Raw genomic sequence first — 27209 nt, 5'->3', positions numbered from 1 at the left:
GCCTGCAACAGACGGTCCCTGTCCAGATCCAGCAAAGTGTAAAATCAATCTATTAACATGCACAATCACAACAAGCTTCCCATCTTCTCAGAATGAGATACATCACAGTGTCACAATGGATAATTGCACACGGATGACAAATGCCAATGTATGTGTCATAATTTAGATTACAGCTTTTCATTGAGGACCCAAGCACCTCAGCAGTGCATTGATCCACTGATCCACGACCAGGAATTTGACCCCATCTCCACTGTGGTGCCACTTTGCTGTCTTATATGCAGATAATACTCAAACAAACCAACTCCATACCTCAGATTGATGCCCTAATTTCTCTCTCACCTGATTTTGAACCTGATGTATTTCTCGTTCAAAGACATTTGTGACGCAACTGTTTTGCTATACTCACTATTTAAGGTCACGTGGCTTTAATATGTTATGCTTGCTAGATAATAAAAAATGATGGGTCGCTGTCATCATCATCACAGAATCCAACTACTGCTAAGCCCTATAAGCTACCTCCATTTACTAGAGTAGAATTGACAAATGGATTAATGATGTAATCATCCAAATGACACAAACACCACACAAAAGCTGTGTCCGTCCTCCCTATGCAGATTGTGACGCTACGTGTGCTCTATATGATCAGAAACATGAGGCCGAATGTATCAGTGTGCACAGAGTTCCAGTACCAGGAATGCATTTAACATCCCATCGCAGGGTTTCCACATTTTTTTATACTCCCATTGTTTGATAAAATAAAAAAGGAATTCAGTTTACAGTACAAACAGCCGTCACTATTGAACTTCTTAACAGCTTTAATCAGCAGAAGTACACTCACATGCATTTCTGGTGGAGGAACATAGTGCAATATGTATTCACAAGATGTTTGTACAGCTACACAATCTCTATTTGACTCAGAACTTTCTTTCATCCAGTGTTTGAGCTACACAATGATGCCAGGAAAACTCCACTTTAGGAAAAGTTATGGCCCAGGAACTAGACTGAAAAAACAGGCTGAGTTTGAATGAGGGATACTTACATTACATATGATAATATTTACACTGTTGCCTGGCAGAATGTTTGAAATATTCATTAGAGCAAAAGAGTGGATTCAGCTGAAGAGAACGTATCGCGTTGTGGTACCATGACGTGCATGTAATTAGTTTAACTGATGCATTCGCCCAATTAAAGCTCGAATTACAGCCACACGGATACATGGGCCTTTGTCAACCAATCACATAGCAGGAAGTAGTCACAATCTCCCCCTCTGAGTTAAGAATGGCTAGAAACACAGTTCTAAAGAACATTATGATGTCACAGTGAAGTTGACCATTGACCATTTGAGTATAAAATGTCATAATTTAAACATCCATCCAATCAGACATTTGTGTGACAATGTGTTAATTTTAGCATATAAATTATTGACTCCAGGCCAAAAATGTTATATACAGACACAAATGTAGTCTGGCTTTTATGTAGTGTTCTAAAATTTGAATAGACATAAATAATTTATCTTATTCTATGTTGTTTTACTGAAATTTTAGTGTTGATTATGCATATTCAATTATCTTAACTTTCTTTTATTGTTGTCTTTTCAATTATCGATTGCTCTGGTAAGAATTTATCTCTAAATCCATGTTTGTATCCTATGTTTTGTCAATCACCTGTAAAGCACTTTTAATTGGATTTGAATTGTTTGAAAGGTGCTATATAAATAATGTTTGATTGATTGAAAACAAACTTAATTTGTAATTCTACAGTGAACTTGAACTTCCGAACAACCTCCAGGTGTCACTGCAAGGAGTCATACAAGCCATAGTTGGATACCTTGATTGCATGTATATAAAACCAATGTATAGTTGTTGTCTGCTCCTTCAGTGATATGTTAGGTGGACGTCCACATCCACAGTGGTCACATCAGCTGGCCTGCAGCATTACAAACACAAAAACGCTGGTGGTTGACAGTGACTTCACACACCCATGTTCACCATTTAGAAATCTAAATTGATTCACCTCTGAGCAGCCACTGTGATGCACTGACTAAACAACGAACAGCATCTCAACCAATTCTTCATCAGTGAAAACCGTCGACAGTATAAGGTCTGTGAGTTACCCAGAATCCTTTTTCACAACCTCAAACACCATCAACAACATTCATTTAAAAAACATCTTATGGCAAAGCCACAGTAAAATGCAAAAGTACAAAACCCGGCCATGTGGAAATAATTGTCAGTAATTAAAGCAGCAGGGATGTCTACATCTTTTTCAGTGACATGTTCAAGGCCATACTGTGTATGATTGGTTTAGGTCAAACAATAGTTGTTCTTTAATGAAAAACATCTGTGGCGGAAGGACTGAAGGACAGACCAGTAATGTAACAGCCACATCTTTTATAATCCGAAAAGAGACTTCAAATATTAATCAAATCTTGTTTTATTATGTGGACCTTTTACAGAGAGACTTAAATCACTGATGAATCTGAAATGACAGGTTTGAGTCACTCAGAGCAGAGGTGTTACTCTATGTTCTATGAGGAAATATGAAGGCAAACTATTCCAGGCAGGATCTTAGACAGCACAGCTGCACTTTTACATACTTTAAAAAAAGGCTTTACTTCCCTGATAATATTTTGGGGTTGGCCTTATTTGGAAGAACACTAAGTCACTGACAACTGACAACAGACAACACAAGATGACAAGGTGTGTGCAGGTTTCATTGCTGTGTCCGTCTACAGACACATCCCCGAGGAAATTATCAGTTTTATAAATAATAATAATGATAAACTCCAAATGGAAACCCATTTTGTTACGAAAACTCTTGAAAGTCATTATTATGAGAAACTTACACAAAAGAATGACTTCCAAAATCAAAATAACAAGCTACTGACAAAAAAGACATATGTCAAAAATAATGACTTAGTATCTCAAAATAATGACCTAGGAATTTAAAATAATGACCTAGGAATTTAAAATAATGACTGCCTTAACTTAAAATAACAATTTAATACGATAAGACATGAACTTACTAACTAAATAATGAGTTACTAGCTTAAATGAATGCCCTACTATCGTGACAATAATGACATAGTTTTTAAAAATAATGACGTGCAAACTCAAAATGACATAATATCTCAAAATAATGACTGCCTAGCTTAAAGTAACGATTTATTAAGATAAAATAAACATATTAACATAAAAAAATGAGTAACTAGCTTAAAGGAATGACCAACTATCTCAAAAATAATGACTTCGTTTTTAAAAAATAATGACAGTTTATCAAAATAATGACTTACTATCTCAAAATAACGAGTTACTATTTCAAAATAATAAGTAACTAACTCAAAATGACTTAGGAGCTCAATATAATGACTTGGTGTCTTAAAAAATGATGACGCACTAAATCAAAAACTTTCTGTTTCATCATTTTGACTTTTTATTCTCATAGGAATCTTTTTAGGGGGGCTTCCACGTGAATGTGTAACTTCTGATCGAGGCTCTTCTCCTCTGTGTTTTCACGCAGACACAGGAGAGGAGGGCACATGAGGTAGACAACCCGGGACTTGTTCACACATGGTCATTAAACAGGAGGGAAACAAAGAGGGACTCCAGCTCACATACCTGCCCGCACTGTTAGCTCACCGCTAACAGCTCCAACTGCCCCGAACACACGAACCCGTGTTTTTGTTAAGGCTGGTTAGCTTTAGCTCCTGAAGTCAAACCGGAGACACGCCGAGCTCATCTCAGCAGCAGGAGTGAGGATGGTGAGAGCAGTGAAAACACTCACGCAAACAAGTTCAACACACGTGACTGTTTCAAATTAAACCTCAGAATGAAACTCGACCACAACGGAAATCTAACCTGAGAGAAAAACACTTTCCGGCGAGCAAATCAACGATTTGAGTGTTTTTTCTCGCTCTTAACTAACCTTCCGCTTTTAGAACACAGTTCCAGCTACTTTAGGCTTCCACACGTTGAGGGTATTTGAATATTAAATGAACTTTGAGCGTCTTACCTGCTGGGTGTGGGTCACATCCCGCGGACAGATCTACGGGCGCAACTGGAGGTGGAGGTGCGGTGCGGAGGAGAGAGTGCTGCGGTCCCCGCGCTCCTGCTGTGCTGCTGCCGCGCGGAGCGAGCACGCAACACCTCCATCTGTCACACGTGGACGCGCACGTTGCAGCGCTGTGGTTGTACTTTGAATGTGAAAATCATCAAACCGTGGTTCACGTGAAAGACAAAAGAACAGTGAGCGCACGCGTGGATTCATTGTACTGTTTTTTTTTATTGCATGGATTGTAATAGCTGCAGAGAAACAACGTTTCAGATGAGTACAGTTGGGTTTGAAGTCTTCCTACAGTGAAGAAGAAATGGTCAGTGGACATTCAGGTGGTGCTGCTAACTTTACCTTTCTCCTAGTCCTGCCTACCACAAGACCAGCCTTTATATACTGCATTTAGACCGCAGCTGTAGCACTGGGGGATGATGGGAAGGGGCACGGAACCTTAACATTTCAACACCATCGTAATGGGCTGCAAGTCTAATGTGCTTCACTGTCTTAAAACACGGGACATGATGGACACTGTGCAGCTGCAGCAGCCATTGAAGTGATCATCAGGTGGGTAGTTATTGCTGGCTACCAGTTTTCACTGTGGGTGGTTCTTGTCATGTCTGGGACAAAAGGTAAAGATGGACAGGGGGTTGCACTGTGCTTTGGTGTGTCACTCCCTCCAGCAAGCACCCAGCTTATTGGGTTCTCTATGTGCAGCTGCCCGATCACTTTAAATCTATCAGGGTATTATCAGAAAGAAACGATGCAGAGATAAACCCGTCCAAATGCAGTATACAAGCCCAAACTCTGTGTGGATCAAGACTCAAGAGCAATGACTCCATCTACAGGATAGGTGTTGTAGCTGCAATGACAGAAGGGGGTCGACATTTTGAATGTATTTGTGTTGCTGTGACAGTTTATAAAATAAAATTAAAATTAAAAAAAAACAACAATCCGCTCCCTTTTGAAGTAAGTAGACCAGCCACAGATTAAAAATACAATTGTCACTGTAGGACAAAGTGGTCTCTCTCAAGCTTTTCAAAGTAACTTGGTCACTCAACTGTCACGGAAGAAAAATCAAACGAAAAACAACCCAATTAAATAAAAAGGTGGTATTTTGACTGTACCTGAATATACCAGTTTCCAGCCCACCTCCCCAAATATATCCTATTTCAAATATAGGACTCAAAAAGATATGGGCTCTAATGTTAATAATACATTTATCCATACTATGTTCATATAATTAATAAAAAAATAAATACATTTAACAAATACAAATGATTTTTGTAGTCGGCAAATTGCCGAAGGAACAGATCATCATCCACAGTTGTATTTTTAACACAATTTTTTTTTTCAAGTGTAGGATTTTTCAATAAAACCATTTTCACCCCCATATGGATTTAAACCTGTTGTCTTAAAGCCTCTACACTGGTGTGACTGTGCTATTGAGACGAGATGACGATCTCTCAACCAGTCATCTTTAGGGCTGTATGCGAGCACTGGCTCACCCAAGGCTAAATTCTTTTTAACACTGTAGCACACTCACAGAGAGCAACCGAGAATAAAAGTAGATGCTGATGATTCATGTTGGCAATGGGACCCGAACCAGCTCTCGGCTTTGGCCGAAAAGCTGCAGGCGCAAGATGTGCATGTTTACATGTCTTCAATCGGTATATCTTGTAAAAACGTCATAATAAACAATCTTTTCTTACTTGTATTTTTCAAACATTTTTTTTTTCTGGTGCGTTTTTGTACAAATCCTTGTATAACCTGTTTAGACAAAACAGATTAAACCCACAGAAAAATCAACCAACAAAAAGAAATTCTCATGCATAAGTTATGTCTCACTCTCACTGATTGCATTTGTTACCATCTTTAAAAAAATCTGTGTACATATTTTTCTGTTGTTAAACATAACATTTCTGTTTTTGATACATTTTAAGCCATTTGCGTTTTTTTTGGGGGGATAAAATTTTTTATCCTATTTTTCCAGCCAGTAGCTCCAGGTTTCACTCCAGAGTATATTCCATACAAACAACCTCTCTACTCCTGGACAGCAGGAGGCGCAAGAGGCATGTTATGTTGGTGCTGACTGAGGGAAAGAAAACTGCTCCTTAAAAGAAGCTGTAGGGAAGCAAATGAACATTTATCCTTTGCGATTTCAGTTCAGGTCCAAGAAATTAAACCCCATTTCCTATAACGATTCTTTTTTTTTTGTTCTTATTTTTTCTGCTAGAAATAGTTGCTTGTCATCTCAAAAAGCTTGATAGAGACAGACGCTGAAGAGGTTATAATACTACTAACAACCTCCTGAGGCTGGAGTCTGGCAGCAGAAGTGGGACATGACAGGCAGTCAGTTTGCAGACGAGGACGGGGGGACTGGGGAGGGCCAGGCGAGGTCACCCCTATCTGCAGAGATCGTCTTGTGTAGAGTCCCGGACATTTTTCCTCTTCTTGCTGTTGCCCTGGTGATGTGGCTTGTTGCTCGGATGACTTTTGGTGCTGGAGGAGGAGCTCTGCTGCCCGTGGTGGCCACTCTTGTGGTGGGAGCGAGACATCCTGGCCTGGGGTCAGAGCACAAAAACCAGATCAGTATGTCTGCAAGATTACGGTATTAAATACTGTATAGACTGAAAGTTAGCTATTTATTTAACATGGAAAAAAACACCCAATGTGTTCAAACTCTCTGAAACTATTTGTACAGACTCATCAAAGTTAGCCTGTCTGTTTATTTTTCATCTAGTGCATGTGTTACATGTGTATGGTTAAGTTAAGGCTGACGGCACCTTTCCTCCCTTGTTGCTTCCAGATGGAGTGCTGGTATTGTGGCACTGTGTTCGGTGATTACTGACGGCAGCCGACTTTTCTCTGTGGGCGCTGGAGCCACGGCCAGACTGCTGCTTGGCTGTCTTACACGGTGTGCCATCAGAGTCCTGGGAAAAACCAAAGAAATGGATAATTTATAATTATTTGATAGATATTTTTAAGTAATATTTTTACTCGTGAAGCTTCAAGTGCTACAGATAAGTGCATATAGCAATATTTGAAAGGTGTGTGTGTGTGTGTGTGATAGACTGACCGCATCGCTGGAACTGGAGGACGTTGAGGATGGTGACAGCAGAGAGGAGGAAGGAGAGGAGCGCAGTGAAGGGGATGGAGAAGAGGAGTTGGAAGAGTTTTTGCTGTGGGGGGTCGACGGTAGAACCACAACAACATCATCGTCGTCGTCGTCGTCGTCATCGTCTGGAACGTTGTTGTTGCACTCATCGAGCTGCTGGGACTCAAATAGCGTGACGTCATTTCCTAAAGAGAACAGAGAAATGCACACAAACGAAGGGTCAGGTCGATTCACCAATGGCTGAGTTTTCCCCTACATTTGGGCAAAATGTTAGCTTCAAGCTGACTTGAAAAGATATTAGATGTTGGCATTTGAACTCACTGTTGAGTGGCAGGTCATTCTGGGACGGGCTGACCCAGTTTTTTCGGATCCATTCCCTGTATTCATCCACTTCCTGTGTCACCCGGATTATTCTGCCGAGTATGCTGCGATAGAAAAAAAAAGAGGAGGTACAACTGTAAACCTATAGTTTGTACAGGTATTATCTGCTTTGAAGAACAATGTGAAGGATCAAGCACTAATCCAAATCAGATGACATTCCAAGCCACAGCTCATTATCAGGCTCTTCTCTTGGGCTTGTAATTGACAGATTCTTTAATGAGCTCCTCACCTCTCAGTCTCATTATTGGGGTAGTACTTGGCGATGGGGGACACAGCGTGGCTGAGCACTACATAGGCATAGTCGAACGCCTGCTTCACCTGCATGGCACCATATGAACTCCGGCCAACATCGTTGTCTGTTGGACACAAGACAAACAGCCACATTGTGTGAGAAGCTGAAAAAAACAATAGAAGGCCAAATAAAAAATTATTTTGGCACAGTTCTTACCTGGCTGCAGTGGGTCCTCGATATAGAGCATGGAGGGCCTGTAGCCGTCCATCATATTCTTCTGAACCTCATCTTTGGCAACGTAGCAACCTCCATCTTTTATCCTGATGCCAGTCTTCAGATAGTTGAAGTGACGACCGTAGAGCTCGAAGAATTCGATGAGCAGAACACCGATGTTGATGTTGCGACTGCACACGTCCTCCCTGTAGTGGAGCTGGAAAAGAACACAGCAAGAGTGGATGTCAGAATCATCGTGGTGGGAAAGAGTGGGAATTTCAGTGTTTATGGGGTATTACTATTATGCTAAAATGATGGTCTTTACATTGTTAACATTCAGTATATGATGTCTATTATTTCATGTACATCTTAAAAAACATAAAGTTTTCTGTTTGGGCACTATATCTGTTATAGCTATGCAGAAATAAAACTGTGAATAAATAAGGCGATACCTACAATACTTAAACCAAGCTCTAAACACAAATGGTCAAAGTTGCTAAGTTGTCAAAATCATGAAGAGCTGTTGTGTGTCTGACCTGCAGGAAGCTGACAGCCATTAGGAACAGGCTGTAGGAACCGATTCCTCCAGTAAAAACTTCATTGAGGTCCCTCTGCAGTAGGAACTGCTTCAGCACCAGGACCAGGTAAGGCAGCACAGGGTATTTCTACAGGATCAAACACAGGCACATGAGGCACATAAGGAATAGATGTAGATGTCTACAGCACTCTCTAGAGGAAAACATCCAGAAATTGTAATGGCCAGAACCATTAATTACCAATATACTCTATGTAAGAACCTGGTATGTTGCAAAATCTTTTAGCTTTTCATACTTGTCAACAATGTTGTTCAAGTGTGTTATAAAATAAATTCTCTGAATATGACAAACAAAACATAGGATCTCCATTAAAACAGTGTTTTTGAATTAAATGAACTCCCTGTTGTGTTAAAAGTTAGTTTGAATGTGCTGTAAAATTACAGAACACTTACAACCCTTGTTTGTTCTTTAATGCTATAAGAAGGGCACCAATTAGATATTACAGTATAAGTCAGTCAAGCTACAATATTACCTGTGTACATTTTGTTTACCATGGCTACGTATGCCAATGAAAATATGAACCTGATATGTTATTTTTGAATCTCAAGTTTCACATGCTCCTGAACACACAGCAGTGTAGATTCCTGAATGTGTAAAACAAACCTCTTTAAATTCCTTGATGAGGCGAGCAGCCTTTACGCCACTCTTTACATTGAAGCTGATGTCCACTTTGACCTCAGTGAAAGAGTCTGTCAGTTTGATGATGGGAACCTGAAAACACATATTACACACATCAGAGAGGAAGAACGACAAACCTGACACAGTGCTATAACGCATTTGTAAGTATATCTGCATCCATAATAGTGCTTTAAGCCCATTGTAAGTAAAGAACACACAATTGTTCACAATCCACGTTTACTGATCTAATCGTTCTACTGCCTAATCCTTGAGCAAAGTTTTAAAAATGCTAATTTGCTCTATTAAATCCCAAACAAAAGTGAAACTTGAAACATAAAGACAAAAACATAGCTTTAGGCAAATCCTATAATTTCCTAAATGAAATAACCTCAAAATGGTTGGAAAATCTCATCTATGCACAGTTGCAAAACAACACTAATCACTTACAGACGGTTGGGAGGGGTTTGAAAAACATGATAAGGAAGTGAAAAGGGATCTAAAGCAAAGAGCCGCTCACAAGCTCACTACATGATATGATTATGATGTCACTAACTCCAAAGTACAGTAAAACACAGTTGAGAGCAAATTATATATCCATGTAATATATAAGAGTTTTGGAGGGGCATTTCAACTTTATTTTCATAACAGCAGCGAAGAGATATGGGACATGGGAGAGAGCGGGGGATGACATGCAGTATAAGGCCAGAGTCAAACCAAGGGCGTGGTATGCATTCTACCAGTGGAGCTACTAGAGTGTCACAGCAAAACATTTAAAAGCTGAGCAATGCACTCCAGCTAAGAAAATTATGTTTATTGGAGCAATTATGAAGAAAAAAAAATTCACAAGACAATATATATGCACAACTAGACAGATACGCAGGTGAAGGTGACAACATTCCTACCGTAGCCTTGTCCAAAACTTTAATAGAGTTCTCATCTGCAACATTCTTCTTGCGCAGCGCCTCTTCCAGTGTCCAGAGCGGCAGCGTCTCCCACTTCCCAAAAACTACCAGGTCAATGTCACTGGTGGAAAAACATACAAGACAAATTACTTAAGTTACTCAAGACAAATTACAATGTTGGATCATAACTAGTTTCACTCACACAGCAACAGTTTGTAATGTTCCATGTGATAAGCACATGATTTATTAATGACATTTTCTATTATTTTGTTCAGATTAGGTTCAGTAAAAGTTTTTTTCCTCATGGTAGATCACTGACACACGTGACTTGACTGCCCTCTAGTGAGAAAGCAATGTGTACCTTAGGACAGAGCTTAACCTATAATTGTGTGTGTTAAAACACATGAGTGTAACATATTTATACAGTTATATCTTGTAACTGGAATATTAATAAATAACTCTTAGCGAGGAATTCCAAGAAAAAAAGAGACACAGAAACATCAACCAATGACATGCATGCATTCACAAAACAGATTAGTCCCATTAAAGTGCTCAGTACAGAGTCAAGAGTCCACTAATCCAGGTGACGTGTCTGTGTATGAGGGGGGTTTATTGTTGTGTGTTTCTTGGTTTATCAGCGGTCACAGGTCTCTCTAAGAATAATATTTTTAAAAATGACTGATAGGTTCGAAAGAGAATTTTCTCCATGTAAGTGCACTGCAGTATATTTGAGTTTTTGATAGGGCAGCAGTCACAGTTTGGCAAAGAGAGAGAGGAAACTAAATGACTCACCTCGTTGGAAGGTAGAGACCGGTGCTGAAGCTCCCAAACACTTGGACCTGAGGGAGAGAATACACACAGTTACACCCTGTAGAATAAGCAAAAAGAAGTCTTACACTTTAATATTTTTTTTAGACTACGACATGGGTGGAGTGCATCATCATGCAGGGTAGCTTTCTTAAGATTTCCCTCCACTATGCCTCACCAATATAAAAACCTGTTCTCCGAGATGCAAATGTAAGAATTCAGCCACAGGCGTGGTACACAAACCACTGATCAGCAGGAAAAAGAAAGTGAATTGAGTACATGGTATCAATGAAACAAGCTATTATTCCTTGTTTGTGTCTCACTGATGGATCACATGACTCAAATCTAACATGAAAGGATGTTTAGAGACAAAATCCTTCCAGCCACTGATCTCAATTATCTGCATGCAACTGAAGTGACTTAAATATCCTCAACCTTCCACCTTTTAACGTCCCGCTGAGTATGTAAAAATTGGCGTCCAAACAGAAATAGACTTAAGCCTTGACCCTTCCTTAACTCTCCTACACCTTCTCCCTGTGTCCCACATCGAGCAGTCACATGTCCAGGGCTAAGCTGATTGTAGAGCCGTGTTTACGAATGAAAAGGAAATCCTGAACGCTTCTGTGAAAAGTGACTACTAAGTCAGACTTTTATTTGACCCATTCATTAAGTGTGGTCAATCACTGGCAGGCCATGAATATCTGAAAGGTCAAGAGTTTAAGTACGATGGTGAAGCTTTGATGAGACAGTTTACTGAGACAAGCTTCAATAAACCTGGAAAGCAGTAGTAGGCAGTAGTACCATTGGTGAGGGTTGTCTTGTCCAAACTCAATTAAACTAGAGACCATCTATGTGATAGAAATCTACAAGAAGCTATGGCATCCATCGACATACAGACATTCCAGCCATGATACTACCAGTACTATCTTATTAGATACAGTACTACCTTAATATCATCTTAGTTTTTTTCCAGTCTGAGTTTACAGGTGCATCCAATGGCACTGTTTGTTAAGTGTGTGTGTGTCAGTGTGTGCCTAAATTTCAGAGGGAGACAGAAAGAGAGAAAGCAGAGGATGGATGCAAGATTGTGAAGAAAGATTTTACCCATAAATAAAAGTATCAATCAATGATGTGGTGATTGGCTGACTCAGTGTCGGTGCGTCTCTGTGTGTCAGTGCTAGCAAGAGACAGAAAAAAGTGAACGTACTTCTACCAAATAGCCTTTCTTGACTTTATTGACGTTGGTTGCTCGTTCAAATGTATATTTGTAACTGTGTTTGGTCACATTTCCTGAATGACCACATTGCCGATGCTCAGTCCATGGTGGAAAAAGGAATAAAGCTGGCCAGCACTGGTACTGTGCTGTGCTCCTTAATTTAGGACCTGCAAAGCTTGGAGCAGGCACACATCGGAGCACACTGCTCTATCAGCACCATCAAAATCAGTGGGTGCACGAATGCCTGAGGTGGCACTGATTACCATGGCCCAAAAAGATTATTGTGCAGCAGTAAGATAACGGAAAAGGAATCTTGATGAAAGGCTGAAGCTTATAGCCATTATGTCAATATCACACACAACCTTGCTCTTATAATAACAGTGGTGCCTGAAAGTTGTAAATTATTGAACTCAACCAGGGCAAAAAATATTGTGTTCAGTGTGTATAGTTTACCATCTATTTCACAAATCCATTTCTGCCAAAACAAAATAACCTCCAGAGATGCATTGTGTTCCTCATCGCATAGCTTTCAGATTACAGGTAAGATTTGTGTTTTAGCAAATAGCTGGCGGCAATTCTCACCCCATTTATCAGGGGCACATTGAAAAATCAAGTCTGTCGCACCCTACTAATACATTTTTGGGTATGATGCGTACCTCAGCGCTGGGCCATAGGGCGTGAATGACGCCCTTTATTCTGTCCACTACCTCCAGCCTCATCTTCTCCTCCTCTGGTCGTGGGGAGATGTAGTCATAGAAATCATTGATCTCCTCGTTTAACCTGCACAACACAGAGAAGACAGTGTGGTGAGAGGAGAGGAAGGAAAAGACAAAAAAACAATAGGTCAGATTGTGTTACTGATATTGTTAACTATCTAAATAGATCATCCTTCCATTAGCTTAACAGGCTGTCCTATGAGGGTTGTGCAGGTCAGAAATTACCTGTGGGTAAAATGCAGAGAATTTGCCTTTCACACATGCACAGAGCGATCACAATAGCTGCAAATCCATTATTCAGGTGAGAGATGGAGCAGCTAGGTGAACACACAGACTCTGTGTCTCTTATCACCATTAACTCTCTTGACACCTACGTCTTGTCTTCTTCGTGTGTGTCACCACTTTTTCACCAGGAGATATTTGTTTTGTTTTTTTTTCATTTTTGAGTCTGTCGCGCATTAGAAGCGTCATCGTCAAGCGACAATTCTGGGTTATTGGGTACTGGTACCATGTACTGAGGTCTAGTCACAATCCATGTCCCACATTGATTTAAGCCAACAGACACAGGAACCATGTGTCTGAACAATATTGAACAATATTGGTTGCATGGAGACTGAGTACCAACAGCCAGAGCTACAGATGTCACACTGAGTCAGACTGACAGGCCACTGCTACTAGCTATCTTTTCTTTATACTTACACATCTACACACAAAACTACAGTTGCAGTAGCTTAGTTTAATCTGAAGTAAAGAAACTGCAGAAGAGCAATTTGGGGCCAAATTAGATCGTAGAAAAACCTTGTCATAGTACTTTATTAAGCAAGAGAAGACATGTTCTCTATCTCCTTTTGCTCTTTATCCCCCTGTATCCTAAATAATCAAAGCTCATTACATAAATAACATATGTTTGGCGGTGGCGGTGTATTATCCAAAAGGTTTTTGAGATGTGTGGTGCCAATGGAAATTGGTGCTGCAAAAAAATAACTTTACTTTGCCCTCTGCAGTGATAGAGGCGTGTCAGTATTCCAGGCAGCTGAACTCACCATGTCTGCTGAAAAACAAATTGAAGACTTTTTTTTTTTTACTAAGCAAATCTGAGATATGGATATTATGTAACAGCAGAATGTGAAACAAGGTGTTGCCAAAGGTCAACCTTCCCTTGACAAATTTACACTAAAGGAGGGGGGGTGTCTCTAGAGGCTCTCTGAATACTTTCCTGTGGAGGTACAGGTAGATTCATGCCCATCAGTGAAATCACCGCCTGGTTGGAGTATTAGTTTGACTGATGTGTTCTGTCATGGTGATGTATGAGCCATTTATCAGGCTTCTCTTGGAGAAATTGGGCAATCACATTTTCTGATGTCTGCAGGTTATTTTCTGCAACTACGTAGATCAAGAAAAATATCCCTTCACGCAGCTATATGGCCTAGCCAATACTGATAGGGTTGTAAGTTAATAATTAAAAAACATGAGGGTCCAGAAAGACACCGAAAACTCAAAATGTCATCCCTAAAACAACTATTTCTTTTTGGTAAACTGTAGGGCAGAGCAAAAACAAAACAGCTGGGTCCCCTTGTAATGGCAGTATTAAAAAAAGAAAAGGGCAGGCCAAGTAAGAGAACCACATTTGTCCTTGGAACAGGTCACACTGCCCACACGCGCTGACTTTTTCACCGACCAGCTTGTCTACATACACATAGACCCTGGGACAAGTCTCTGTGGGCAGACAAATAAGAGCACAGGCACACACATGCACATGTACACAAACAGCCATGTAATCCCAGATTAGGCCAGTAACAATCTTATTCCCCCTGGCAAATTAAAGAGAGAATTAAAGAGATACTTCTACTTTTTTAATAAATAAAGTAAGGCAACATACCGCTTGCAGAAAGTTAGACAAGAAAAACACTTGCAGCTACTAACAATGACCGACTGTTGTTTGGACTACGCCCCAGTATGAGGACTGCGTGTGCGTGCGTCTGGGTTTTAAATAACAAACACTCTTGACCTACCTGGAACGGGTTAAATCTGGATTATTTCGACACCGTGTATGGTAAATACTTGCAGCAAGATAATCTTGTCCATGGTCAAAAACTGATTATTTAACAATTATTTGAATTGTTATTATTATTGTTGATCAATGTGACAAATTGTTTCCTGATCACTTCTACAAATAACCAGAAAGTAATGAAAAATGCCCCTCAATGGGTTATTACAAGACAAAGAAAATAGCAAATCATACCATTTAAAAGACTGAAACATGAAAATATTTGTCTTTTTGCTTGAAAACAAAAGGCTGCTAAAATTGTTACCTATGAATCTCCCGTCGATCTACTAATCATTACAGCTTCTCACAACACTGACAGAAGTCACTTTTGACCAATGGCCGATGCATTCAGGGTGTGCCAAGACAGCGGTTTCATTGAGGGGGTGTATTAAATGCATCTCTATTGTTGGTGTGAATGTGGCCCAGCCGACTGCTAACAAGTTTGAATGCACTAGATGTAAACGCAGGATGATTCTTAAAATGATGACGAACAGATGACTGAAACATTTCAGAGGAAACAGCTGTTCATTGCGTACAGTCCACGACTACACAACATATGTTGCACAATGTATCAGAACTCTCCCTCCAAGTGTAAGCAGGTTTTTTTAACAAACACATCTGTCACACAGAAACATTCATTAAATGATTTAGTGCTTTTTATCTTGGGGAAATCTTTGGAGTGCTGACCACAAATAAATAAAGACGTGAAGTGAATTGAATGATTTCATTTCATTGACTAACTTTGCTCAGACCATGACAGAAGGCCAGTGCAAACTGAGTCTCTGTGTTATGGTTGTTTGTGCATTTGTTACATCACAAAATGCTTTGAGTGGTAATCTCACATTACATGAAGCATCTTCAGACCTGAAAGTCTGAACCCAGGTTCATGTCTTTGTTACATAGTATACTAATAATTTGATAAGAATTTTGCATGACATTCGCACGTCCTGTTACATTCAAAAAATGTCTCCCCATACTTGATTGACACAGCTCCTGGTAGGATATCAGAGGACATTTTGGCTGACGCCGTTTCGAACTGGATTTGAATGTCTGGGTTTACGGACACTTGGATGACACCACAGAAGCAGCATGGAGGCATGTTATGTTTTTTTCTGTTTGAAGAATCTACATACACTTCAATTGTATTGGATTTGGCTGCAACGCTGTTTTCCCCTGAAACTCCATCTGAGTGAATTTTTAATTTTTAGGTGAACTATCCCTTTAAGATACAGACCAAACAAGGCTGACAATGACATGCCTTGAATGTCCCACCCACACTAGTTTGCCTCGGATGATAGATTTACAAGAGTACCACAATTATCCATGACTAAATATTTTTTTTGTTTCTTTCTTCTCAAGGATGGGGAGGAAAAATGTTTTCGTTTGTATTTGTTGTCACTCATCCAACACAGCAGCTGACAACTGCTCCAAGCCTCCTTTTGCACACAGCAGAGACTCCAGCTCTCCAACAAAACATTAGGTTTCATTTAAGAGTAACAGAAACTCAGGAGCTAAATCTGTATTACAAACACATAAGTCATAATTTCATGGTCGAAGGAACATAATTCTCTGTGAACTACTATTTAAATCCATTTCATTTGCTGTAATTGAACTGAGGGATTTTAGACAGTCATGACCCCATTTGAGAGAGAAGAGTATCCCTCCTCCACAACAGCAACCCCTAGGTTTCATTTCACAGAAAACAGCCCACTGGTGCTCCCTTGTCATCATATGATGAAATATCTTATGCCCCACCTTTTTTGGATCTAATAAAGTCTCAGTCTTGGGCCTGCCTTGGAAGCACATGTACCCTTGGCACAATCAGATTATCCCACTTGCATGCATTGTAGTAATGTTATGTAATCTTGTGGAACAGGTTTCAGGAGAACTCTGAAAAAAAACACTATCTCTGCTTAAGCACTGCTACTTTCCCAACATTTCCCTCTGACATGATTACTGGAATGATCCCAGTGATGATATTTGCTGGTGATCTTGCAGATAATTCCTGCTGCACACAAGATTTTCTAATCTTAACTGATTTTAAAAAACGTGGGAGACCACAGACATAATGACAGATGTATCTATTTTTTAATCTTTTAATCCTGAGAACTGGTACAGGAAAAAAAATCGTATTTAATCTGTAGGCAGCATGTTTTGGCTCTAAACACAAGTATGCAAAGTCCGGTGGGTGGCGCTTCCTGATCAGCTCGCTGTCATTGCCTATTGCACTTTTTGCCCAATCGCTGTTTCTGTTATACTGCACAAGAGGCTCCGATCCAGTCGGTGACATTAAGATTATGTCTGTTAAGTACAGGATTGTTTGGCCAGATAATTTTCCAGATGAGGAACAGGTGATTAAGGGGTGCTATGAAAGAGAAAATAGTGTCAGTAGGGTTTAATCCGTTTCATAATTAATAGTTGCAGCACTGTGACCAAGGCTGAATGAGAGAGTTGTGTATTATCAGACAGCATTATGCATTCATTATATACCTCATCATATAAAAACACAATCAGCTCATTATTTGCTGTAACTCGAAACCACAGTACACAACTGAGTTCAAAGCAATCACCTTTTTAATATGCTAATCTTAGATGAATAAAGAAGTCATGTCTTTTCTTACTATTTAGCCGAGTTGGCCTCTACTCTGAGTTCATGCTTTTTTTCAACCGTATGAAGTATTTCATGAAATAGTGTGTTACAATGAGCCACAGGAGGAAGCTTGACATTCCTACTGAGCCACCTCATGAAGGCACTCTGAGAGGCAGAATTTGGCCTCCAGGCGGCTGAACAGAGGAGGAATGGGAATGTGGTATAAAAGAGAAAATTTGAGCATATGTGCCAGGGGGAGAAAGCTGAGTAAAGTTTGAGAGAAATGAAAGAAGATCGGGGACCAGACTCGATCATGAGGTGAAACAGAAAAATGGAGAGTGAGGGAGGAAGAGGGAGAGGACTGGGTGTGGTGCTGAAATGCCTTCATGTGAACGAGAGCCATCTGTTAAGTTGGGCAGGATGAAGGAGAGAGAGGTTGCAGTCACATTGCACTGAGCACCACTCGCTGACTGTTCAGAAAGGTTGGCCCTAAGGTACAAAGGTGTTTGTCAAATGAATTTGAAATCGTAAAAAACGGACGTCCTGTAAGAGCGCTGAGACATAACGCTCATATGAAACACTTGCCTGAAACGTGAGACTGTGAATGGGTAACTGACTGGTAACTCATTAGTGTCTGTAGTGGATGCGAGGATGACAGCTTAGTAGACGATCCTTCATATGTGGCCTGGGACGCATTGAGGACACACGTGGGTGCGTTCAGACCTGTACTAAGCCCTGACCACTTGTGATCAGATCACTCAAGACAAATGTTAATTCCAGGTCTGAGCAGAGGCAATGCTCCACTGCTCTGCATTAGATCAGAACGGTGGTGATGAAACACCGTTGTGGCGAAATAATTGTCCAACAGGACTCCATTTCCACCTGATCCTAAAGTATTGTACCATAACAACTTTCGCAACAAAAGTGAATAGTGTGTGTGTGTGTGTGTGTGTGTGTGTGTGTGTGTGTGTGTGTGTGTGTGTGTGTGTGTGTGTGTGTGTGTGTAATGTGACACTGCTGTGTCCACAGAACCTTTACACCGACCAGCAGCAGCTTCAGGTTGTCAGAGTAGCCAGGAGGCAAACAAGTGGCATCACACACATGTTTTTTTTTTTTAAAAGACAACAGCAACAAACAGAGGCAGAGGTGTCAGCGTCTTGCAGATGGCAGATTCATTAATGTTTCATCAATGAAATGATATGGGGGGGGGGGGGGGCATGCTCGTGCCTGAGGGATGGAGCAAAGTTCTGTAGGAACAGGAACAGTGGGACTATATATGTGGTCACACCAGTCCCTTTACTACTTTCAAACCACAGTTGGAATGTTCTTGACATGTGCAGTAAGATACTCTTCTTAGTTTTATGAGATTGGCAAAGGCATGTGACGCAGGCTTAAGCTTTTAGTACGATTTTACTGTTTAGCTGCAAGTACTTTAAGTTAATATTTTGATAACAATACAACATAAATTATTGTAATGTTTACAATTCATTTATATGTTATTTTAGCATTTTAAGATTCCTCTTCATTGCTGTGATAGCATTAGAAAATGACAGTTGTAATTAGGTGGGGAAATTAATCGTATTTCCAATGCATCACGATGCGGACGACTCTGCATCAATGCAGAGACAGAACATAATCGATTAATGTGATTGTAATTCTGATGTAATTCATTCATTTTTTAATAATGTCACGCAGCTGCATAATTATAACCACCATTGCTTCAGGATCAGGACAGATGCACATTAAGGGTCCGTCCTTCTTTTACAGTGTCAGAATCTCCTGTCCTCCCTGCAATCTACTGCTGACCTGCGCTCATTTTACACTTTACAAATAAACACAGACACTAATCAGAAGTGATTACAACCTGGACAGTACTGATGTTTACTTTAGAGTTGAGGCACATATTTAAACGTGCGCACGTGTAGTTCATCTGCTACACACAACAAGGCACGCACAGCCAAGACAGCAGGGTTAAAGTGACCAGAAAACAATGTGGATTCATAATCCGACACCATTGATTAATAACTACATACATGTGGTTATTAGTTTTTGTGAGCAACAGAGACCGACAGACACACAGGCTACAGAGAGGAGGAAAGTACTTCCTGCAGTTTATCACACAATGCAGAGTTTCTTTTAACTTCTTTGTTGCAGAATTAGCAACGTCCCATTTATCCAGGAACATATATATGAGAGATTCTTAGATACTGGAATTGTAGCCCTTTAAATGAGGATCAAATTGTGAGGTGCCTAGAGATTCCCACCCCTTTTTGTAATACTGTGATGTTATATGTAATCTTGTGGCAACACATTATCACTAAAGAAAAAAAAAAGAAAAAATAACATGGACTACGATAAAATGTAAACTGTCAAAGCCCTTTGGTTCAGTCTGAAGCATGGGGAGGGTTTGTATTGGACAGGAAGAGGGAAAAAAAGAAAACACATTCCTCACTACACATGGGAAGGCCGAGTTATGGATAGCTGCCCACACGTGCTGTTTCACCTACAGTCCAAAGGAGCAGCATGTGGAGCGCTCCTCTCTGCACATAGACTTACACATGCTTTGGCTAAAAGCGAGCCGGCCAGCAGAGAAATCATGAGGGGAACGTGACATAGATGTCAAAGACAGTAAAAGCTAGATGAACCACAGTTCTAATAATGGAGCTTCAGTCACAGAGGTGCTATCTTTGTGCTTGTGCTGGGAGTCATAAATTTCCAGAAGACAACGGCAATAAATGGCAATAACACAGTGGGCCAGGGCTGCTCATCAGTGAGCGATTAACCACACATTTCATTAGCCTGCAAGTGATGTTCAGCTTCACCACTCCAAACTAGCTGCCAACACCAGACCCTGTGAAAATTAATCAAGCGCAGGCCAACCCTGTCATTACGACAATAAAGGCCAAATTGTTTCACATTTCACAGCATGTGAAGATGTGTGACTAATGTGAAGAAGCCACAAGGAAAGAGCAGAGGCTAATGCTTCTGTATTCATAGACAGGTTGGCAAAATAAAGAGTGCAGGAGATTGAAGAAGTGTCTGGGACCCAACAAATTAAGTCCAGGGGCCCTTGTGCACAACAGAAAAACACTTGAGTCTCATGTAAAAGTCTATAAATTAAAAGAACAAAACCATCTCTCAGTAAACCATCAGCCTCAAACTGACTTGGTCACACAAGCATTACGTTAAAGCCTAGTTTATGCTTCTGCATCACGTCGACGCCGTGGACGTGACGCAGTCGTTGAGCATTCAAAGTTCTGCGTCGAGGGAACGCGTTGCTCTGCAATTCACCGCCATGCCGCTAGGGGGGTGTGGCTGTGTGTTTGTGTGGTTATAGCCGAATCCTCGCTTTTTCTTCCGTAAAGTAAACAACAGTAAACAATGGCGACCGAGGTGGAGCAGTTGTATTTGGAGTTGGAGCTCATCAACATTGAAGAACAAATGCTTATATTGCAAATGTTGAAGCGCAGGCGACAGAGAAGACGTTTGCAGAGGTGTTTTTTACGACGAGGAAGAAAAACCGGAAAAAGCAACTGCAACAGCGCTTGCGGTCCGCATCAACGCGACGCGTAGTTAGAATTTTTTGGAGGTGCACGTCAGGCTACGGCGTAGGGGGATGCGTCGACCTACGGCGTAGGTGGGGTGTCGACGCAGAAGCATAAACTAGGCTTAACGCTTGATGGTGGGTGTGCCCAAATCTTGGTACCAGCTCGATTATCAAACTAACGATCACAATTTCATGCTTGGGACACACAACATTAGCATTGTCCCATTAATAATTAAGCAATAATGCTTTTGGTCAGCTATTTTCACTTGTTTCCACATTTCCGGGAATTTAACTAAAAGTGTGTGTGTTGGGACATTTAACGCATGGTCATTTTTGGTAACATGACTACAGACCACACAACAAGTGCCCCCCCCCCCCCCATTTAAAAGCTGTTACAATGAAATTACGTGACAAAGCTGAAGGAAGTCGAACATTTACTTTGCTATCCTGAGCTAGGCCTCTACTTGGAAATATCAGTTTACACTGTCCAGCTCCAATGAAGAAAAACAGACTCTATAGTACATCCAACCATCACTCTGCATGGATTCTCTCACAATGCCTCTCTGTTGTAAAATGACTGGAATTTTGCATCTTGACTACACAATAAAAATCCACGACCAGATCAGAGCACAGTTCAGCGGGGCAGAAACAGGCCACAGCTCTCCGAGGCTACGCTGACTTCCTGTGCCTATTATGAAGAATCTAAATAGCTGCTCTACAAGGCCAGAAAACGTGGGGGGAAAAAAACACTCCCTTAGAGCTCCCGATCTGATTGGACAGACAAAGAAGGGGCTCTGGTTTCTCTTCGAGGGTTGGCTTTGTTTTGTGGGAGTGAAGCCGTGTGGAGCATATAAACACTGGTCCTTTTCCATCCTGATGTGGGCTGTTTGCTTGGACCTACTCAGTTCCAGAAAGACTGGAGGAGCATAAAACACAAATAAGCACATGCCTGCGTCTCTCTAGCCAACCCCCATGGCCAAATATAGTGTAGACTGTCTCATGGAAAAATGCAGTTCAACATACACCCCTCCTTCACCCTTTTTTAACTTCTTAACATGAACTGCAGCAATGATTCTCAGGGTTACATGTGCCTGCTCCCCAAGTCACTCACTCTGACAGGGACAACACATTTAAAGGTACAGTGTGTAGAATTTAGTGATATCTAGTGTTGAAATTACATGTTGCAGCTGAACACCCCTCATCTCACCCTCCCCTTCCAAACATGCCAGAGAACCTGTGGTGGACTTCAGTTGTCATGAAAACTCAAAAGGTGTTTAGTTTGTCCAGTCTGGACTAATGTAAAAAAACATGGCAGCCTCCGTAGAGAGGACTCCCTCAATGTAGATATAAAGTATTTAAATATAAAGGGCCTTTTCTGGGGTAAAGAAAACTACAATTCATACAATTTAGATGAAACAAACCAGTGAAAACATCATGAGGATTATTCTACATTAAGTTTCTGCCAATAGTTCCCTTTCACCTAAATCTTACACATTGGACCTTTAAGTTATGCCACAAACCCCAATGTTGAGCAGTACAAAAAAGGCAACACAAGCATAAAGAGGCACCTGTCAATCAAACCCCTGCAACATTGCTGGAGTACTAACACTAAGACAAGCAGGCAGCTATTTATTTCACCAAGTAAAGGTAATTAGCGAGGAAGATCTCCACCAGTCGTCCAGCCACAGGACTATTATCTTTTATTGCTTCTTTTCCACTCCTGCTTTGCAACATTTAGTGAATCTGTAAATCAACCAGAACTATATTTCATGCAACTAAGCACTCACATTTCTCACACTGCATCGCCCACGACACAAAAACATGTATTAAGAGGGAAGATTTAACTGTGGAATTAACATAACACAGTCTTTACAGCTATATGTAAATCTATCCTGTAGGTCTATACATTTTGAAATAGCTTTCTTGTAATGCCATGGCGCGTCATTGGCATTGTGAAGTACCAGTGTGAGTTTAGACATAGAGTCCTCAGTGGCGGTGAGCGTGATCGATGCTCTTAGGTTCAGGTTCTGGTATTAGCCGAGCTAATCACCAAGGAATGTCCTTAAAGCAAACACAGGGCTTCCATATTACTATAAATGAGGATTAGCCAAACACTCTGGCGTTCTGCTTATTTACACGTCCAACAGAACGAGCTAGGGGAGGGGGCAAATCTCTGCACCTAAAAGGCCTTTACAACAGAGCCACAAAAATATTTTTATCCAATTGTCATGTCTAAAAGAACACAGCTGTGGAAAGGACACAGTAATGCTGGGGGATATATCACGATCATTTCAAACTTTTGACTTAACTACCATTAATGAATCATTATTGTACAACCATTATCTTACAAAATCAGGTTGGTTAGAGGTTAAAAATGTCTTTATTTATTATTATTCAAATTGTATAATTTCTTAATATTATAGTCAATTTTGTAGGGATCCTAATGTAAAAAATATACATCTGAGCCATTATTTACAATATTTTCAATAATGAAAAAAATTAGTAAGTAACAAAACATCAATAAAACACTTGTGTTGTATGACTTACACTTTATCGAGCCATCTGTTTGCTCAGTACGGTCCACACCTTCCCTCTGCCAAAAACGCCTGAATTCCCTTCTATGTGTTGCCCTGTCACACCCCATAAGTTGTTGATCATTGAGTCATAGATTACACTGTTTTGATACATTTCTGTTTCTGTTAGTGTCTAGATTCAATTTCCAAAATGAAATCTTGTTATCACTGTAATGCAGTATTACCACTTGCATTCAGGCTGACGACAGCGGCTGTCCCTCATGATGGAGTAAAGCAGAAGCATTGTATAGGCACTTTTATACAAAAATAAGTTGATGTCGATTGATTCAAGTCAAATAAGAGTTCTGCTTTAAGCTGGTTAAAACTGTAATCATGGTCCCAGTGGAGACATGTGCCAAACCTCCACCTCTTTGAGCAGTAACACTAGTTATTGTGTACATACTACCACAAGCCACACTCTAAAACTGCAGTGGGAGAGCAGGAACACAGTGGACGTGTTTCACCCATGTAATTTTCCACTTGCCACCTTATTCTTCTGATCTTTATTCAAACATTGGTTGTATGGTCTGTATGTTGATGGAGGAAGAAGTGATTGGGTGGAGAACATCACAGATCAATGAAGCCGGCAGCACCACCCCTCGCCTGAATAATACAGAGGAATTGTTGCTTCTGTGAACGTGTCTGTGCAGAAAACCTCCTGCTGCGTTGTGCATGTGTGAAAGAAAAATTCTGGGCAAACTTCGCACCCAATTCTCTGGACTTTACCCACAGGTCATGTCTGAAAATGACCTTAATGATAAATCAGGGATCACACAAGGGTCAACTGGACCACTGAGCTGACGTCTGGGTGCCACCTGATTGCAGGTGATCTTCACTAAACGTTAACTGGGTGCTGAGGTCATGCACTGTGCTTTTGTACTGTTCTCCACATCCTTGGTTTTATTACCTTTAACTACAAGCCTTTTTCAGGATGTTCTGCCAAATACACTAAACAAATTAACTCTTCTTCTTGCTGTGAGGTTACCAACATGTTGTCTTACCCTGGGCTGTAGTGTGTCCTATGGTCCTTTAGTGTAATCACCTGACTGATCAGTATCACAACTATATTTCTACTTTTTTCTTGTATGTTATAGAAAACCAAACTTAAGCCCATAGCAAACTTGCATGCCTTCAATCACAACACAGAATTTGAGTTCAGTTAAACTCTGGCCGCTGATTTCCTGTGAAAAACTGCAGGGCCAATATATGTGGGCTTAAGGAAGACCAATAAAGCAGCGACCTTTGTAGCCCTATTAATAAACACTACAATATCAGTCAGCCCAGATTAAAATACTAAGCTTTACTGTTCCGCAACGTTTCATTTATATAATAATACCCAAAGGGCTGTAACAATTTCATCCTTCCAACATATATCCAAAAACCACAAGAACAACCATTGATTGTTGATGTACGGATGACTAATAAGTTTTAAGTCCACAATGCTGTTAGTTGAATGGCCAACTTAAAGACAAACTTCTCTACACCTCTTCAGATGCGACTTGTCCACAAGCACTCTGATTAAACCCAACCAAATAAAGCTAAGTGATGTTTTATCCCTGACCCTTCCCTTTCTTGACAGATCATTTTTGGTGCACAAAGTTATGCAACTGTGGGTGTGGTGACTGACAATGGTCCCCATGTGTTATGTCAGCGTGCAGGTGTTTGACAGTGAATCAACTCCTAGTTCCCATGTCCTGTTAACAGGCTGACACACCCCACAGAGGGACCCCCTGTGCACCAGCTCCAGAAAGGTGATCTACGAGGGCTTGAGAGGAGAGTGACTGCCTCCACTGCCAGCAACGTGATTCAGATCTAATAGACATTGAGAAACTCTCTTACCCAACTATTCCCTCCGAGTAGTTCCTGACTTTCCACGGAGTGCCGGTGTAACCATCGTAGCCTCCCGTGTCGGGGCCGCTGTTCAAGAGGCTGGCATTGAATCCGAAAGTGCTGGCTTTGTTGTCTCTTTTCCTTTTGTTGGGGTGTCCGTCTGTCAGCCCCCTCCAGAGCACGGCGACCCCGCTGCCCTGCTGCTGCCCCCCTCCGACACCGACACCGCCCCTGCCAGGGGCTCGGTTGTTGTAGTTGCTGTTGTTGGTTTCCAGAGGTATAAAGTCCCGCTGTTCCGTTACTCCTCCGTCCCCCGTTGAGGTCGACATCCCCTGGGTCCTGGCTCCTGGCTCCCCGCTGCCGGCGGTGTTGGAGTCGAGCGCCCCGTTCCTGCTGCCGAGGACGGCTCCGTTGACGCTAGCTTTCTGCGATCCGCTGCTGTAGCTGTTATTGACGTGCAAGTAGCCGAGCCCCTGGGTCGTCTCCCAGATCTGCATCCACAGGTTGTTAGCGGGTCCGCGTTGTTCTGGTTGAAACCAGGCGATCCTCGGATCCATCAAACGACACTGTAGGCACACCGCCCCCCCCCGCCCGCACCAGCGAGCACTGCTCAGCTCGTGTGCGGCTAGCTAGCTAGCCAGGGCGCTAGCTAACGTCAGCTAGCCTGCCGAAGCCTCGCAATAGCTGCTGCTGCTAGCTGAGCTGCCCGTTACTATCACAGTCTGGTTTTAAAAAGAAACAAGACACTCGGTCTTCTGTGGTGGCGGTACACGCAGCTGACGAGCGAATTCACCCACGGGAATCACGACGAGTGCGAGTCAGGCTTTGAGAAGCGGCGTCTGGAGCCCGGAGTCGCGGTGTGAATGCAGGAGAAGCGTGCGGCTGCAGGCGGTCGGAGAAGAAGTGCCTCTGACCCCGTCCTCCTGATAGTGGCTCCCTCAATGGCGGAGCGCACGCAGCGTCTGCGCATGCGCGGGTCGAGGGGCGGAGGCACCGTCGTTACGCAACAGAGAAGAGTGTTTACTTACATAACGACGTGACATTTATTATCTATCAGAGTAACGCGGACACGATGCAAAGATGCAACTACCCAGCCCACCAGCCCACGGTGGTTCTGTTTCCGGCTCGGTGCTGCGCTTTGAGCCCCACCGATCTGTGACTGGACCGATCGCAGAGGTCAGAGGTCACGTGCCTCTGCCTGACTTCTAATCTGACACTGAACCCATGATGCACATCCAGTAGCTTTCAGTACATGTTGTACTAGGTGGGGTACAAATCACAAACCATTGTGATGACAACACTCAGTTATGGGTGTGCTGTGGGAAAGTAGCTTCTCCACAGGGATGTTAGTAAAAGGCATTTCCACAATAAGTTCCAATGTATTGCCTAATGAAACACTTAGTTTTTTAAAGAGTTGTGACAATTTCCCAAGGCGATCTCTTATTCCAATGCTATCTGCACTAATTTAAAATATATCATATCCATGTGTGTGCAGTCCTCATGTTGTGTAAATCTGTTAACAAGGTCACATTATGGGGACTTGTCTTCCTAATGAGGACAAAAAGGAAACAAATCATTACATTTTGAGGTGAAGACATGTTTCAGGTTTAGATCAAAGTTAGGGTAAGGGTTAAGGAAGTAGTTACTATGGTTACAGTTAAAGTAAGTCTACAGGAAATCAATGTATGTGATGTAATGTCATCTGAAGTCATGGAGAAGCAACCCTCTGTGTCTGTGTAATAGTGTCAAGTGCTGACATACTCACTGGGTGTGTTG

The 27209-nt window shown here is 41.5% G+C and overlaps 2 protein-coding genes across 5 annotated transcripts in view; both read right to left on the bottom strand.

Moving 5' to 3' along the window:
- The window catches only part of adcy7 (adenylate cyclase 7), a 61225-nt gene extending 57005 nt beyond the window's left edge, over nucleotides 1-4220 (bottom strand). Inside the window, exon 1 of one of the 4 annotated variants that reach the window (XM_020080228.2) lies at nucleotides 4012-4220. The gene's annotated coding sequence lies outside the window, so the exon portion shown is untranslated. Of the gene's footprint in view, nucleotides 1-3617; nucleotides 3805-4011 lie in introns of those variants that run through there. The other 3 variants (XM_020080229.2, XM_069512469.1, XM_069512366.1) reach the window with 3 other exon arrangements.
- A 41-nt stretch (nucleotides 4221-4261) lies between these two features.
- tent4b (terminal nucleotidyltransferase 4B) lies at nucleotides 4262-26399 on the bottom strand. The gene is made up of 12 exons (XM_020080177.2): nucleotides 25443-26399; nucleotides 12787-12910; nucleotides 10900-10946; nucleotides 10108-10228; nucleotides 9191-9298; nucleotides 8528-8656; nucleotides 7995-8208; nucleotides 7776-7902; nucleotides 7487-7590; nucleotides 7127-7350; nucleotides 6834-6980; nucleotides 4262-6611 (listed from the first exon to the last, which is right to left on the bottom strand). Exons 1-12 carry the CDS (start codon nucleotides 25988-25990, stop codon nucleotides 6453-6455), a joined length of 2052 nt encoding a protein of 683 aa, XP_019935736.2. The 5' UTR covers nucleotides 25991-26399; the 3' UTR covers nucleotides 4262-6452.
- Between the last annotated feature and the right edge of the window lie 810 nt (nucleotides 26400-27209).

Source organism: Paralichthys olivaceus, chromosome 1 (assembly GCF_024713975.1).
Source record: "Paralichthys olivaceus isolate ysfri-2021 chromosome 1, ASM2471397v2, whole genome shotgun sequence".
In the NCBI taxonomy this organism is placed as follows: domain Eukaryota; kingdom Metazoa; phylum Chordata; class Actinopteri; order Pleuronectiformes; family Paralichthyidae; genus Paralichthys; species Paralichthys olivaceus.
The sequence above is the reverse complement of the archived record's forward strand: the minus strand, read 5'-3'. Positions and strand labels throughout refer to the sequence as shown.

Bases quoted from the DNA above. Each gene is read 5' to 3' on its own strand.
- tent4b (XM_020080177.2), bottom strand. From the start codon at position 25,990: ATGGATCCGAGGATCGCCTGGTTTCAACCAGAACAACGCGGACCCGCT. The intron at 9,299-10,107 runs GTAGGAATGTTG...ATGTGTTTTCAG, and splicing joins AAGTTTTGGACAAGGCTACG to GTTCCCATCATCAAACTGAC. The intron at 8,657-9,190 runs GTTTGTTTTACA...TTGATCCTGTAG, and splicing joins TCATCAAGGAATTTAAAGAG to AAATACCCTGTGCTGCCTTA.